The sequence below is a fragment of the Panicum virgatum genome, chromosome 5K (genome assembly GCF_016808335.1).
Source record: "Panicum virgatum strain AP13 chromosome 5K, P.virgatum_v5, whole genome shotgun sequence".
Taxonomy (NCBI): domain Eukaryota; kingdom Viridiplantae; phylum Streptophyta; class Magnoliopsida; order Poales; family Poaceae; genus Panicum; species Panicum virgatum.
Window position 1 is genome coordinate 4,679,796 of NC_053140.1, and position 15,527 is coordinate 4,695,322.

The 15,527-nt window shown below is 43.0% G+C and overlaps 1 protein-coding gene, 1 non-coding gene and 1 pseudogene across 4 annotated transcripts; all 3 read left to right on the plus strand.

The window, feature by feature from the left end:
* The first annotated feature begins 1,747 nt into the window (after positions 1 to 1,747).
* LOC120710441 lies at positions 1,748 to 2,555 on the plus strand (annotated as a pseudogene).
* A 2,051-nt stretch (positions 2,556 to 4,606) lies between these two features.
* LOC120705799 (MAR-binding filament-like protein 1) lies at positions 4,607 to 15,157 on the plus strand. Of its 3 annotated transcripts, XM_039990315.1 has the most exons (4): positions 4,607 to 5,069; positions 10,857 to 11,003; positions 11,426 to 11,703; positions 13,076 to 15,157. In XM_039990315.1, exons 1-4 carry the CDS (start codon positions 4,790 to 4,792, stop codon positions 14,852 to 14,854), a joined length of 2,484 nt encoding a protein of 827 aa, XP_039846249.1. In that variant the 5' UTR covers positions 4,607 to 4,789; the 3' UTR covers positions 14,855 to 15,157. The 3 variants fall into 3 exon arrangements, with proteins under 3 accessions (XP_039846249.1, XP_039846251.1, XP_039846252.1); XM_039990317.1 differs by lacking the exon at positions 10,857 to 11,003; XM_039990318.1 differs by lacking the exon at positions 10,857 to 11,003 and having other exon boundaries at positions 11,426 to 11,611.
* On the plus strand, positions 6,630 to 6,765 carry LOC120710883. The gene has a single exon (XR_005690052.1). It is a non-coding gene; the product is annotated as a small nucleolar RNA Z247 (small nucleolar RNA).
* Positions 15,158 to 15,527: the final 370 nt, after the last annotated feature.

Below are 15,527 nucleotides of genomic sequence, written 5' to 3' on the forward strand. Positions count from 1 at the left end.
ATACATGCAAAAAAATTTGTAAATAGACTTCATTTAGTACTCCATGCATGTGTCGAAACATTCGATGTGATATTTTTTTTGCGTTTACGGAGTTTATGGAGTGGGAACTAAACAGGGTCTTAGTTTGGAAGCCCGTATCCCGGCGGGGATCCCCGTCGCTTCCCCGGTTGGCAGCCCACACGGAATTCATCCCCGTGAAATCCAGTATGCACCTTTGGAAGCCCGCCGCGTAGGAATTTGCGGCCCGGGTGAGCCCAATTCCCCCACGGAATCGCGCCCGGCCACCAGACATCAGGGAGAACTCCCCTCGTCCCCCACTCGTCGCTTCGCTCCTCTCGCGGTCTCGCCCCGCGAGGTCAAGCGGGGGAGCGCCGCCGCCGCCGCCTCCGCTTGATCTCCTCCGACGACCTCGCAACGGCAAGCTTCCCCTCCGCATCAGGTGATGCTCCCCTTCCCTTCCCATCCCCTGCATCTTCTTGCCCCTGCTAGGGTTTCTCCTCTCCTCACACCGTTTCTTGTAGATCTTGCAAGAAGCCGCGGCCGGGAAGCCCCACGGCGGCCGGGAGGGACCTGACGTCGAGCTCCAGGGCCACTTCGTAGGTATGTACGCGCTTCCTCACTCGAGTGACCAGTAGGACCTCTTGCACCTGCCATAAACCACAATCTAGTGGTCTAGCCTTATTCTGAATGTCTCGTATGACCACCTTCCCCTTGAACACACAGGCATTGCATTTGTTTTGGACACAACCAACATGCAACCAAAATAGCTAGCAAATTGAAACCCTCCTGAAACTGCCTGGGAACCTACTGCTGTTCATGCCACCACCAGTACTTGAATACTAGCTCATCCTGCTTGTTTGTGGCTGGAGGGATTACATCTGATGGTACTACGTATTTTGTATGCAACACAGACTGAGGTTGCCTTTTCAGATCTGCATAGCACCGTTTGATGATATGTTGCAAGATGAGTGCCCATTAAACTTACGCCAGGGACATGTTTTTGTTCCACGTGTTGCATTTGAATGAAAGGGTTTGGCCCGGTTTTTTGTGGGACCAGGTTTATTCCATGTATTGCATTTGCATGAGGAAAACCTTCCCACAATACTAGAATGATGTTCTTGGGTTGGTAGAACTTTGGCCATGCGGAACTGAAGGCTTATCTCCAGTTCTCCACTTTGTTCTGTTGTGATGGGTCATAATTTATGAATATATAATATAGAAGTTTGAAAGTGCAATAGATGATGAATTGAAGATGATGTTTGATTGAATCTGACATGAGATTTGGAGAGCTTGGAGAATGTCATTTGGTTTTAGGTACCTAGAGCACAGTTTCTGTCCTAATGCCATTTTTGTTATATACCTAGAAGTAGGGCCTGGAATTTAAGTCATGCACTCTTTTTATTGCAAACTTTGGTAGGCATCAATGCCAGTACTAATTTTAAACTGTCAAGAAACTGTGCACGAAATGACCAACTGTAGCTGCAGTGCATCCTAGTACTAGTCTCCTAGAAGGCGCTTTCTGTTGTTTGAGTAGGTCTGTTGCTATATTTTCTGTCGTGTACTAATTTTTGTTATATTCCTATATTTTTTTTCTGAGACATGCTTGGGCTAGCTAGATAGTAGGCTAGTAGCTAGTACCATAGTACAATTGTAATGCTGAAAGTTTTGTTTTTTAATAATAAAAAAATTGATCTATTTATTTTAGACATTACCTTAGCTATTGCTGCCTTGTACCATGTTTGTAAATAATAATTTACTAAATAATATTATCTATATACTAGATCATGGACTCTTGGGAAGAGGAAGTTAGGAGATTCATGTTAGAGGAAGAAGAAGAGGATGATGAATTATTTTTTGTTCTGGTCCCCGCACTTCAATTGGGCATGTATGATGAGAAAGAGCCAGAGCACACCTCAGTTTTGACCAGTCCAAAATATGTCAAAGAAGTCTTAGAAGGTCATGAGAGGTGGTGTAAAGTGGACTTTAGGATGGAGTCTGAGATTTTTAGAGCTATAGTACACTTTCTTAGAGTGGAGAATCTATTACGTGACACGCGTGATGTTATGATTGAAGAGCAGTTTGCAATGTTTATGTTCGTGCTCTCTCATAATGCGAGCACCGAGGCTAAAAAAGAGATTCCAACATAGTGGTGAGACTATACATAGGAAAATTACAGAGTTCTTCGATATAATTCCAGCCCTTACTCATAAGTTTCTGAAGCTTCCAAATGTATACCAAACACATGTCAAGATTGCGTCCGACCCTCGATATATGCCTTTCTTCCAGGTTAGTTATAGGTAGTAGATACTTGGCCCAATCATAACCGCACGACACATGATTACAACACTCATTCCTTGATTTAATTTTTTTACTGCAGAACTGCATTGGTGCTATAGATGCCACCCACATCCCTATCACCATTGCAGAAGAAAAGGCACCTCCTTACAGAAACAGGAAAGGAACATTGTCACAAAATGTGATGTGCGCCTGTGATTTTGATCTGAAATTCACTTTCATATCATGTGGATGAGAGGGATCTGCATCTGATGCAGGAGTTCTACAGTCTGCTCGTAATAAGGGATTTAATGTGCCGGTGGGGAAGTTCTACCTTGTTGATGCTGGATATGCAAATACACCCTCGTTCATTGCTCCGTATAGAGGAGTTAGATACCACCTTAGTGAGTTCAGGAGGCATTGGTCATATGCAAACTATAAAGAATTATTCAACCATCGGCATGCACAACTGTGTAATCACATTGAAAGGGCTTTTGGCGTGCTGAAAAAGCGATTTCCAATTTTGGAAGTGGGCACATTCCATCCCATTGAAAACCAAATTAAAATTCCAGCAGCATCAGCAGTGTTTCACAATATTATTAGAGGGTATAATGGGGATGAAGGGTGGCTGGATCACCAACCAAACAATATCGACCCATCTGATTACATTGAGCTACTAGAGGGTGATGATGGATACCCAAATGAAGTGGAATCAATCGATGGAAACACCCTGCGAGACCAAATTTCCCATCAGATGTGGGCTGCATACAATAATTAGTTGATCTTATGTGTGGTTCTTGTAATAATGTAATCTAGTACTATTATTTTATATGAAATGTAACAAGGTAATTCTGTATGTGTAACAAGGCAATTAGTAGTTATTTAATTTCTTTAGCCTCTTATATTCTGATCTATTTTGATACTTTGCAGGAAATTCATGTCTCAGCTCATTTGATCAGCATGCACAAGTCAAATATAGTGCAGAACCAAATCTTCCTTGATATTAGATGGTACTTAATTCAAATTTGTAAGAATCGAACTTCATTGTAAAAATAAATACGGAGGGGGTGGACAGGACTGCAAAATTTAAACTTATTTTTTTTCATCTTTCATGTTTTCTAGTGTTAATGATGACAATGACAAATTTACCATGATCTTTATTTTTTTTTATTTTCTGAAGCTTTGTAATTTTGCTATTCATGCGCTTGTTTAGAAGTAAATGGCCTGAGCGTAGCAAACGACGCCAACAGTGTCAGACCAACACATGCTCGTGTTGGGTGTTAGCAGTTGGTTTTCTAGTTATTCGTCTTTGAACTGTGTCAGACCAACACTCGAGTTTCTGATTTTTCCCATACATGGTCTTGTTTAGAAGCAAATGGGCTGCAGGCAGCAAATCGAGCGTTACCTGTGTCAGACCAGCATGTTAAGTACGTGCTACGAGTAAAGTTTCAAGATTTTTACTAAATTTCTGATGATTTCTTTCTTTGCTGCCAAACAGCAACGGGGGAGGGGGGAATGGCACCCTGGGAAATGGTGGGGATTCAATATGCCAAAAAAAAATCCCCTCGGGGGTTGCCTTCCTTGGGTTGGTCTCCCCTTACTGCCAAACTAGCCCTTATTTGGGTGGCAGGTGCCGTTGGATTCGTCTGTTGCTAGGCAACCACGGGGGTGCTGCTCGGAGGCGTCACTGCAGTGCAGTGTGCAGCTACTGCAGAAGCGTTGCGTTTGTGATGCAGTGGCGCTTTCAACCGGAAGCTTTTGAATATTTTGCCATACATTTCAAATTTGACGCCAAACCTTCCGGTCCTGTATGCAGATATGCATTGCACCCTTTGGATTTGTGGCAAGACTAGCCACAACTACAAATCAAACAAATCTTTACGATGCGATCATCCTAAGCTCGGGATTTGGTGGGAACATTTGAGTCTTCCGAAAAACTCTCGAGTTTTCCTTCTTGTTTTTTGTTTCAACCAGCCCATTGTGTAGTCTGTCCATTTTAAAAGTTGTTAGAACCGAATGCGAGACCCAACAGAGGCAACCGCAGGCCTGCCCAGCGCTTCAACAGCCCAGCCCACACACGAGGAAACTCTCCATGGTACTAGTACGCCAGGCGGGCCCCACTACGCCACGTGGCGGAATCCCATACTCACACTCCGGATCAGCCTCCTCGTCGGACTTTACGACCAGGGCCGATGGGTACGCACTCGCAAACACCCCAAATCACCCCTCGACGTCCCATTTCCAGATTCGTGCGGACACTAAAAGCTCGGGGGCGAAAGAGTAAATTCATGCACCAAAATTGTCCTTCTCCAGTGGCGACCGCTCGCTTCCCCCCCCGTGCGCTTTCGCCTCCGTCTCCGGGTCTCCGAGATGGCTGACTCCTAATCCGCCTTCCCCGCCACCGCTTCCGCCTCAGCCGCTTCCACCGCCTCCCCCGAAACTTCAAACTCGTCAGCACGCGGGAGGCCAGCGCTGGGCCGGAGCTAAGCTAGGGTTCCGTTCCTCCGGCGCCGGAATGGGTTACCTCCTCTCGCCGTCGCCGCCGCTCGCCTTCCAATACCCCTGCTCCTCCTCCTCCTCCTCCGGCGTCGCGGCCTGCCGCCGCAGCCGCGCGCGGCGGGGCGCGGCCTCCGTCGTCGCGTCGTCCGCCTCGACGCCCGATGGCGGCCCTTCCCCTTCGTCGTCCGTGTCGGCGTCGGCGGACGCGTACGTGCTGGCGCGGCGGGTGGTGCTCCTCGGCGCCTCCGCCGTACCGCTCCTCCGCCTCCGCGAAGCCGCGGCCGCGCCCACGACTGGTTAGTGCCGTTATCCCTGGGACGGTTTGTGTAAATTTTCGTTTCGCGCCCAATATGCTTCTCTTAGCTGGGGTCCTAGTCCTATCTTACGTTGTGGAATCGTTTGCCAGTGAAATCCGTATGGAATTCTACTGATCGAGGTTAATAAGTGTAAACTGTTCTGCAATATATGAGAGTATATGAAGTGATACGTGGGTTTCTGCAGAGGACATTATTATGGTGCTGCATTGTAGTCTATAGTCTTGTATGGATGCATGAGTGACGAGTTGTTCGGGTTTGGCTCGGATGTACACATGCTGACGAAAATGAGATTCTGCAACAGCTGTTCAAACAACGGGTAGAAGAGTTTAGAGGATGCACGATATTGAGTACAACTGTAAGCAAATTTGGATATTAGGCTTAGGCGCATGCATGGATGAAGAAGGAATGAGTAGATGGTAAAACAGCACCCGCAGTTGAGGTTGCTTCTGCAGAAATTCAAACTTTAAAGGCAACTTAAACAGATTTTGCGAGTCAAACTCTCAGTATTTTGTCCTCAATGGTTAGCGTACATATTGATTATTGAGCATTGGAAGAATCACTCAGACTGGTGAAAGGACCAAATGTTTGGGAACATATACAAAAAGTTAAAGATAAGTCCTCAAGCTAAATCCTACCCTTGTATATAGAAACTACCTATTGCACCCTATCAAAGTTGGAGAGTGGATTTTTTGCATTAGAGGTTTATGTGCATAAAGTTGCTATGCTCTTAGATGGAATAGATCATGCAATTAACTGCAAAGGGATTATAATGTTATTATCTCTACTGCAGAATCTAATTTTAGTAAGTTTTCAAATGGTTCCTAATAGTCATTGCTGTTAAATATATTGTAACATGTCAACAATCCCAACAACCTTGTGCTGTAGATAAATCTTGTATAGGTCTAGCCGGTTGTTGGGATATGCCTTGTACTACAAGGCAATGGTTGTTACCTTGTCTATATTAACAAAGGTACGCGGCCCCTAGGGGTTCAACGCTTCCATAATTTTTACATGGTACCAAGAGCCAACCTCAAACACATCTAGATGGCGTCCTCCTCAAGCACGCCGGCGGCGATCCTCTCCTCGCTGCTAGGGCTTCCTATCTCTGAGAAGCTCTCCAAAAACAATCTCCAGCTATGGAAGCTCCAAGTCCTCCCGGCCATCCGAGGTGCCCAATTGTTAGGGTATCTTGATGGATCGGAGGTTGCTCCGGACAAGGAGATTACAGTCATTGATGAGAACAAGAAGGAAGGCAAAGCCCCCAATCCTGAGTACGCCAGATGGGTGGCGACAGATCAGCAGGTTCTGAGCTACCTGTTGAGCTCGATGACGAAAGAAGTCATGCTCCAAGTTGGAGCAGCAGCAACAACGTCGGCCGGCCTATGGGCTGCGGTCGACGAGATCTTCTCCTCACAGACCCGTGCTAGGGCTGTCAATACTCGCATCGCGATGGCAAATCTCAAGAAGAACAATCTGTCCGCAGATGAATATGTGGGCAAGATGAAGGCGCTAGCAGATGAGCTAGCCGCAGCTGGGAAACCTCTAGGTGAAGATGAACTGTCCTATGTTCTCACCGGCCTTGATGCAGACTACACGCCCATCGTCGCCTCCCTCACTTCTCGACGTGAGCCGGTAACCTACAATGAACTCTTGTCTCAGATTCAGAGTTTTGAGAGTCGTCTTGATCTGGTGCATGGCATCAATGGAGGAAGTGGATCTCAGTCCTCCGTAAATTCGGCTACCCGTAGTAGTGGGGGGCGTGGCAATTCTGGCCCCTCTGGTGGTGGCCAGCGTGGATGTGGCCGCAACTCACAGGGAGGTCGTGGCCGTAATCAGGGAGGACGTGGTCGTGGCAATGGTGGAGGTCAGAGACCTCGCTTCAATGGAAGGTGTCAAGTCTGCTTCAAGGAAGGGCACAGCGCACAGCAATGCTGGCATCGCTTCGATCCTGATTATGTTCCAAATGAAAGAAACGTCAATGCAGCCATGTACTCTTATGGTGTTGACACAAACTGGTACACGGATACTGGTGCTACAGATCACGTGACCAGCGAGCTCGACCGGTTGACTGTCCAAGAGAAGTACACCGGCAATGACAAGATACGCACAGCAAATGGTGCAGGTATGAACATTAATCATATTGGTAATGCTATTGTTCGTACCCCTCATCGAGATTTGCATCTTAATAATGTTCTTCATGTCCCTCAAGCTAAGAAAAACCTTGTCTCTGTTCATCGCCTTACAAAAGATAATAAGGCTTTCCTTAAGTTTCACCCAAATTTTTTCTTGATTAAGGATCAGGTCACGAGGAAAACTCTCTTGGAAGGCAGATGTAGAGATGGTCTTTATCCTCTTCCCCAACCGAGTCGAAGTATCTTGAGTGCTACAAGGCCGAGCCCCACCATATGGCATAGTAGACTCGGCCATGCTTCTTTTCCAATTGTGGATCGTGTCATTCGTGATAATAATTTAGCTTGTGATAGGAAAGATAGTATCAATTTTGTGTGTGACGCCCGTCAGCAGGGTAAAAGTCACCAACTTCCCTATCCCAAGTCGTCTAGTGTTTCAAAGTTCCCTTTAGATTTGGTGTTCTCTGATGTATGGGGTCCTGCAATCGACTCGGTTGGGCGTAATAAATACTATGTTAGCTTCATCGATGATTATAGCAAATTTGTCTGGATTTATCTCATTCGGTATAAATCTGATGTTTTTAAGTGCTTTCATGAATTTCAACAACTCGTTGAGCGCTTATTCAACCGTAAAATTGTTGCCATGCAAACCGATTGGGGGGGGGGGGGGGGGGGGCGAGTACAAGAAGCTCAACTCCTTTTTTAATCAGGTTGGGATCTCTCATCTAGTGTCATGTCCTCATGCGCATCAGCAAAATGGAGCTGCTGAGCGTAAACACATGCACATAGTTGAAGTTGGTTTGTCTCTCCTAGCTCATGCCTCTATACCCTTAAAATTTTGGGATGAGGCTTTCCTTGCCGCAACTTACTTGATCAATCGTACTCCCACCAAAGTTCTTAATTTTTCTACACCTTTTGAAACTCTGCTTCATGAGAAACCTGACTATTCCATGCTTCGAGTGTTTGGTTGTGCATGCTGGCCGAACCTTCGACCTTATAACTCACACAAACTCTCTTTTCGTTCCAAAAGGTGTGTGTTTTTGGGGTACAGTAATATGCACAAAGGCTTCAAATATCTTGATATATCCACTGGCCGTATCTACATCTCACGAGATGTCATATTTGATGAGCATGTTTTTCCTTTTTCTGAACTCCATGCTAATGCTGGTGCCAAACTTCGTGAAGAAATCAATCTTATCCCGACACATTTGATGCATCCATCCTACTTTCCTATGGGTACAACAATGCATACTGATGTGATTAATAGTTCTAATAATTTACCTGTTGCTACTGATGAAAATTTCACTGAGAACAATGGCCAGGTAGATGTGTTTGCTGCAGAGGGGTCAGGCGCTGAACACGAGGTGGATCCGGCACCTGCTGTCTCTCTACCGACCGGTGCATCAGAAACTGCACTTTCGCCGTCGTCGCCAGTGGATGACGCGGTCCTAGTGCTCGGATCCTCATCGGATCACGGGCCTGTCCTGTCGGGGGGAGCAGGATCTTCTGCGGATGCTGCACTTGCTACGGCTCCGGTGGCTGAGTCTGCTCCAACTCGGCCACATACTCACTCGCAAAGTGGGATTCACAAGCCAAAAGTGTACACAGATGGTACTATACGGTATGGTCTCTCTGCTATTGCTGAGTCTGAACCACAGTCCCTTGAGGATACTTTACGAGATTCTAATTGGCAACAAGCAATGCATGATGAGTATATGGCCCTACTGCGTAACAAGACATGGCACCTTGTTCCCCCTAGTGCAGGGAGGAATATTATTGATTGCAAGTGGGTTTACAAGATTAAAAGAAAATCAGATGGATCCATTGATAGGTATAAAGCACGGCTTGTTGCTAAAGGTTTCAAGCAGAGATATGGTATTGATTATGAGGATACATTTAGTCCAGTTGTGAAGGCAGCAACCATTCGCTTGGTATTGTCTCTTGCAGTTTCAAACAATTGGTCACTTCGCCAACTAGATGTTAAGAATGTGTTTCTTCATGGTTTACTTGAAGAAGAAGTGTTCATGAGGCAGCCATCTGTGTATGAAAGCAAGGATAAACCAGATTACATCTGCAAGTTAGACAAAGCGTTATATGGGTTGAAACAGGCGCCTAGAGCTTGGTATTCTCGACTCAGTGCAAAGCTGCAACAGCATGGCTTCAAGCCGTCCAAAGCAGATGTGTCTTTATTCTATCTTAATAAAGGAGGAGTTACAATGTTTCTTCTAATATATGTAGATGATATAATAGTGGCAAGTTCTTCTTCTGAAGCTACTGCAGCATTGCTTACAGATCTTCAGGGGGAGTTTGCACTAACAGATCTTGGCAATCTGCATTATTTTCTTGGTATTGAGGTGAAAAAGCTGCGTGATGGCATACTTTTAACACAAGAAAAATATACAAAGGATTTGTTGCATCGTGTCAATATGAGCAATTGCAAACCCATGAATACTCCTATGGCGGTTTCAGAGAAATTGTCAATATTTGAAGGAGATCCACTTGGACCGCAAGATACATCTCGTTACAGGAGTATTGTTGGTGCACTTCAATATTTGACATTGATTCGACCGGATATATCTTTTGCAGTTAATAAAGTGTGTCAATTCTTGCATAAACCGACCACTGTTCACTGGAGTGCAGTTAAGAGAATTCTTCGGTATCTGAAGTTCACATCTGGGACAGGACTTCGTATCCATAGATCCTTGTCTACACTCGTGAGTGCCTTTTCAGATGCTGATTGGGCAGGCTGTTCTGATGACAGGAGGTCTACAGGAGGTTTTGGAGTATTCTTGGGATCTAATCTCATATCTTGGAGTGCTAGAAAACAGGCTACTGTGTCAAGATCAAGCACTGAAGCTGAGTACAAGTCCATGGCCAATGCTACTGCAGAATTAATGTGGGTTCAGACCTTGTTAAGTGAACTCGGTGTTCAGGCGCCAAAGCATGCTCGCTTATGGTGTGATAATATAGGAGCAACTTATCTCTCGGCTAATCCTGTGTTTCACGCAAGGACCAAACATATTGTGGTGGATTTTCACTTTGTTAGAGAAAGAGTAAGTCAAGGACTTCTACAGATTCGATTGGTGTCTACTGGAGATCAAATTGCAGATGGTTTCACCAAACCTCTTCCTATTCGGCAACTTGAAAGTTTTAGGCGCAATCTCAACTTAGATAAGGTGTGATTGAGGGGGAGTGTTAAATATATTGTAACATGTCAACAATCCCAACAACCTTGTGCTGTAGATAAATCTTGTATAGGTCTAGCCGGTTGTTGGGATATGCCTTGTACTACAAGGCAATGGTTGTTACCTTGCCTATATTAACAAAGGTACGCGGCCCCTAGGGGTTCAACGCTTCCATAATTTTTACAATTGCTCCATGTGCTGAACTGTACTTCTTAATTTGATGCTCAGACCCCCAGTCCTTTATATATTTTTTTTACCATGGATGTCTCGGGATATTCATAAAGCACAAACATGCAGTCTTGAATTACCGTTTCTCTTAAAGCCTAACATTCAGATGGAGAAATTAGATCTAGAATTGGAATAGTTTACTAATTACCCACATTAATGTTCCTAGTGATTTAAGTTTGTTTATAGCATATGATCAGATGCCACCTTTTCTCACTTCCCCGCAGCTTATGGCATGTCATTATCCGAAGGGTTTATTAGAAGAAAGGGGATTGATGCCCCAAGGGTAGATCGTGAAGCTGAGAATTGCTACAAAACGCTCAAGATTGGACATAATTCCATCATCTGTAGACCTAAGGAGGATAAGTTTGATGGTTAGAACTTCCTCTTATATGAGTAGTTTCTGTAAAAGTAGGAGTTATCACTACCACCAAATCTTTTGAAAACTGCCGTAACGTGTATTTTTTGGGTTTGTTATCTCATATAGACATCTTTTTGTCATACTTACACAGTTCTCTTGACTGATTCTAACCACACGAATGGGCTGAACTGACCATCTGGGTATGTTGTATTCTTGTAATCTGGCAATGGGATCACTAATGCATTTTGCTTTGAGATGAGATTGTTTGACTTAAAACTAAGTTGGCAGTGCTGCCTCATTGACATATGTGCATTACTACGTTAGTGAATGGAAACATTTTATGCATATTTGTGCTGAAGTTTTTCCATGTCATTGAAGATCTTAAGATCTATTTATGAATGTGTGGTTGTTAATGGTAATTGCTTTTGTCTGTAGAGACAAAGGATGTCTCAAAGCTTGATGACCCCCCATCTGAAGGGGAAAAGGGTATTCCAAGGCCTGACAACACTCAACTTGAAGGATCTCAGGCTGAAACTACTACTACTGAAGCTCGTCAGCCTGAATCATCCTTACAATCTGTGGAAGAGCAGCGTCCAGGGAATCCACTGCTTGGCTTTTTGGGTACAGTTGGAGTCTCTGCCTCTGGTGTTCTTGGTGGGCTGTATGGCACTTCTCTACAAGAAAAAAAGGCCCTGCAATCGATCATCTCCTCTGTAAATCATCTACAAACCTGCAATTAATCGATTTTGTCTTTCTTTTAGTTCAGATATATTAGTTTTTAATTTCATAGACTAAATGACAATCATCTCTGCAAATCATCTACAAACCCGCAATCAGTCTATTTTGTCTTTTTTGGTTCATTTATACTATTTTTTTATTTCATAGACTAAATGACAATCATGAGGCATCCCAGCATGCACCATTTTTCCAAACCAGCATATGATTTTATTTTCATATAGTCACCATTTCTGCATACATTTCCACCAAAGTCCAATACGCTATAAATAGGTGGCATTTTCTTTATTTAACTTCTTATATTGTTAGCGTCATATGCAATGGTTTTTTATTTGTTACTTTATCTGCATTTACGTTATATGCTTAAGTGTCTTTTCTTTCTTTTTTTAAAATGATCTCCATTTATTTGGCTCTTTGAAATTGCTCTGCAGTATCCTTTTGTATTTAAGAAAAATAAGCAGTATGTCCCGTGCAGTGTGCACACCATTTTTATACCAAAATAAACATATCTAAAGTTGAGCCACTAGATTAATACAGACGTACTTCTAAATAAATTCAAGAACTCTGATGCTGCATTTCCAAACTATTTTGATCTCCGCGTTGCCATTTTGTCAATGTTGTCTTTTAGTATGTCATGCTTTCATCAGCCGTTTTTGTTTTTTGGTTACACATGTCTAGCTTCTTTAGTTTTGTAGGTTTGTATGTATCTCAGTTTTGTGCGGTTTCCAACATTTGACGCCATCTCAAAGCTCTCAATTGTATATTTTGATAGCCTTAGTCAAGAAAGAAGGGAGAATTTTACACTAATTAGTCATATACGCACATAAGGAAAGTTTATGCTCACACACTACTATTCTGCCTAAAGGTAGGGTAGCAACACATAGTGTTAGTATGTGCTAATCTTGAACCATGTGAAATGAAAATTGGTTTGCTGTACTGTATCTTTCAAAACCTGAAGAAGGCTTTGAGGCAAAATATTTAACCCTCTTAGTTGACCATGTTTGCCTTCTAAGTTTAAATTATGCCTCTATGACGTACCAAAATACTTTCTTTTCTTGCTGCAATGATTGGTGTTTGAGGGAAACAGTGCATATGATATGTTTTGCAGGTTCAACTTTTATTTAATATGGGAGATCAGAATCTTAAAAGTGGATATTCAGGAAAAACTTAATGGCTAACAGTATTACCATTTCCCACCATGATTCTCAAGAAAACAGACATCTGTAAATTCTTTTGAATACAAGCTGCCAAAAGTATTTCGAACACCTTGGTGCTGATTGTTTTATTGCTAAAGTTGGTCTATAGAAAGTAGATATTTACCTAATATATTTATTGTACTACTTTCTTCAGACGGAGAGCAAATTGGCTGAAAATGAGGCAGCACTTTCTTTGATGAGGGAAAACTATGAGAAAAGATTACTGGAGCAGCAAGCAGCACAAAAGAAGCAATCTTTGAAGTTCCAGGAGCAGGAAGCTTCTCTTTCAGATCAATTGGCTTCAGCAAAAAAGGCTTTGACATCCCTGAGTGAAGAATTCAGAAAGGAGAAGAAACTAGCTGAGGAACTTAGGGATGAAATACAGCGATTAGAGAGTATTATCAGACAAGCTGGGGATGATAAAGATGTGCTTGAAAGTAAATTGGAAGAAAAGCTGGGAGAGATTAATTCTTTGCAGGAAAAGATAAGTTTGCTTGGCCAAGAAATTGACGATAAAGAGAAGCACATCAGGGAACTTAGTGCATCACTTTCCTTGAAGGAAGTAGACTACCAAAAGCTGTCTACTTTCACTGATCAAACTAAAATGAGCCTTGAGCTTGCAAATTCTAAAATACAGCAACTCGAGGAAGAGCTCGATAGAAGTAAGAATGCTCTTGCTTCAAAGATATCTTTGATTGATTCACTCAATGCTAAACTTGAAACATTGAATTCTGAAAAGGAAGAAGCTGACAAAAAAACTAACGAGTTAATACAAGAGTATACAGACCTGAAGGCTGCTTCAGAGACAAAAGCAAGTCATGCTTCCAAGCTACTATCAGAGAGAGATGATCAGATAAAACAGCTTGAAGAAAAACTGTCTGTTGCATTAACTGAATCTAGCAAAGATCATGAAACAATTCTTGAGTTGAACAAGGAGTTGGATGCCACCAAAGCAATGCTAGAGAGTGAACTTGTGGCCACAGAAACTTTAAAAGAATCGATACAATCATCTGAAGAGGCTCTAAAGGATTCCAGAAATGAGGCTTCCAAGCTTTCCAAGGAACTTGAGGAGGCAAATAAATTGAATCAGGATCTGGTGTCACAGATTTCTGAACTCCAAGATGAGTTGAGTGCTACTCAAGAAGGACTGACTATTAAACTAGGAGAGGCAGAATCAGTAACCAAAGCTCTCTCGGAGGAACTGGCCTCAGTGAAGGAAATGGTTCAAAAGGGACAAGAAGAACTTGAAACCACCTCAAATGAGCTTGCATCTGTTGTTGAAGCTCGTGACAACTTGAAAAAAGAATTGCTGGATGTGTACAAGAATTTGGAATCCACCACACATGAGCTTGTCGAGGAAAGGAAAATTGTGACAACCTCGAATAGGGAGCTCGAAGCGTTGGCGAAACAATTACAGGTAGATTCTGAAGCACAAAAAGCTCGTGAAGCAGATCTTGATGAGGCAACGAAGTCACTCGATGAGATGAACAATAGTGCACTGTCACTGTCTAAAGAACTAGAGAGCACTCATTCTAGGAATGACACTCTTGAAGCTGAGAAAGAAATGCTATCCAAGGCTCTCGCTGAACAAATGAAAATCACAACAGAAGCTCAGGAAAACACTGAGGATGCTCAGAATCTGATCACAAGGCTTCAGGCAGAGAAGGAGAGCTTTGAATTGAGATCTAGACATCTTGAAGAGGAATTGGCATTAGCGAAGGGTGAAATACTGCGCCTAAGGAGGCAGATTAGTACAGAGAGGTCTCAGACACCAAGAACATCTGCCAGACCAAGAGCACCACCGGAGGCTAATGAGATCCTGAAGGAGCAAGCTGTGAACGATCATAATCAGAATACCAGTGGAGTTGTTGCTGGAACTCCACCATCTGTGAAAAGAACTGTAAGGAGAAGAAAAGGTGGTGCATCAACATGAGTGTTGAAAGCCCAAGCAAGGGCCATCTTTTTTTTCCTTGCCTTCATCTTTAGTACTCTGTTATTACTTCATTTTTTAAATCATAATCCTTTGGCAAAATAGCATCAATAGTTATTCCAGTGTTATTACATTTGCCTCTTGTAGTATTTCAGTTACTTGATGTATTTTGTTCAAGCTTCTGGGAAACTGAGGGCCTGTATGTGTATAGATGAGTTACTGAACAGCCCACAGAATGAATTCCAGTATCTGTAGTTATGCTGACTTGCTGAGTGCTTCATACACCATATTATTGCTCATTTTTACACTGATCTTTATCCAAATTTTCTTTTGTCCACAGCGAATAATCTTTTGTTGCCATTGATTTGAATCACAGTAGTATTACCTACTTGGTACTTTGTATACTTTGGTTAACCTACTTCTGATTAATCACCGCTCATTCAGTGAACCCATTTTGGTATGCTGAAAACAAGTTTATTTGTTTCCCAGGAGATGGAGTTCTGAAATCTGTGGTACTGCTGTAGTGGTATCACTCTTTCTAACGCTCTAAAATTAGCACACTTGTTGGCTATGCATTTAGATTTAGTGTTTATGAGTCTATGATTATATTCCTGGCACTGGGTCTTTATATACTGTTGAAATACCGAAAATAATATTATTGGCTGCTGTAGCCATG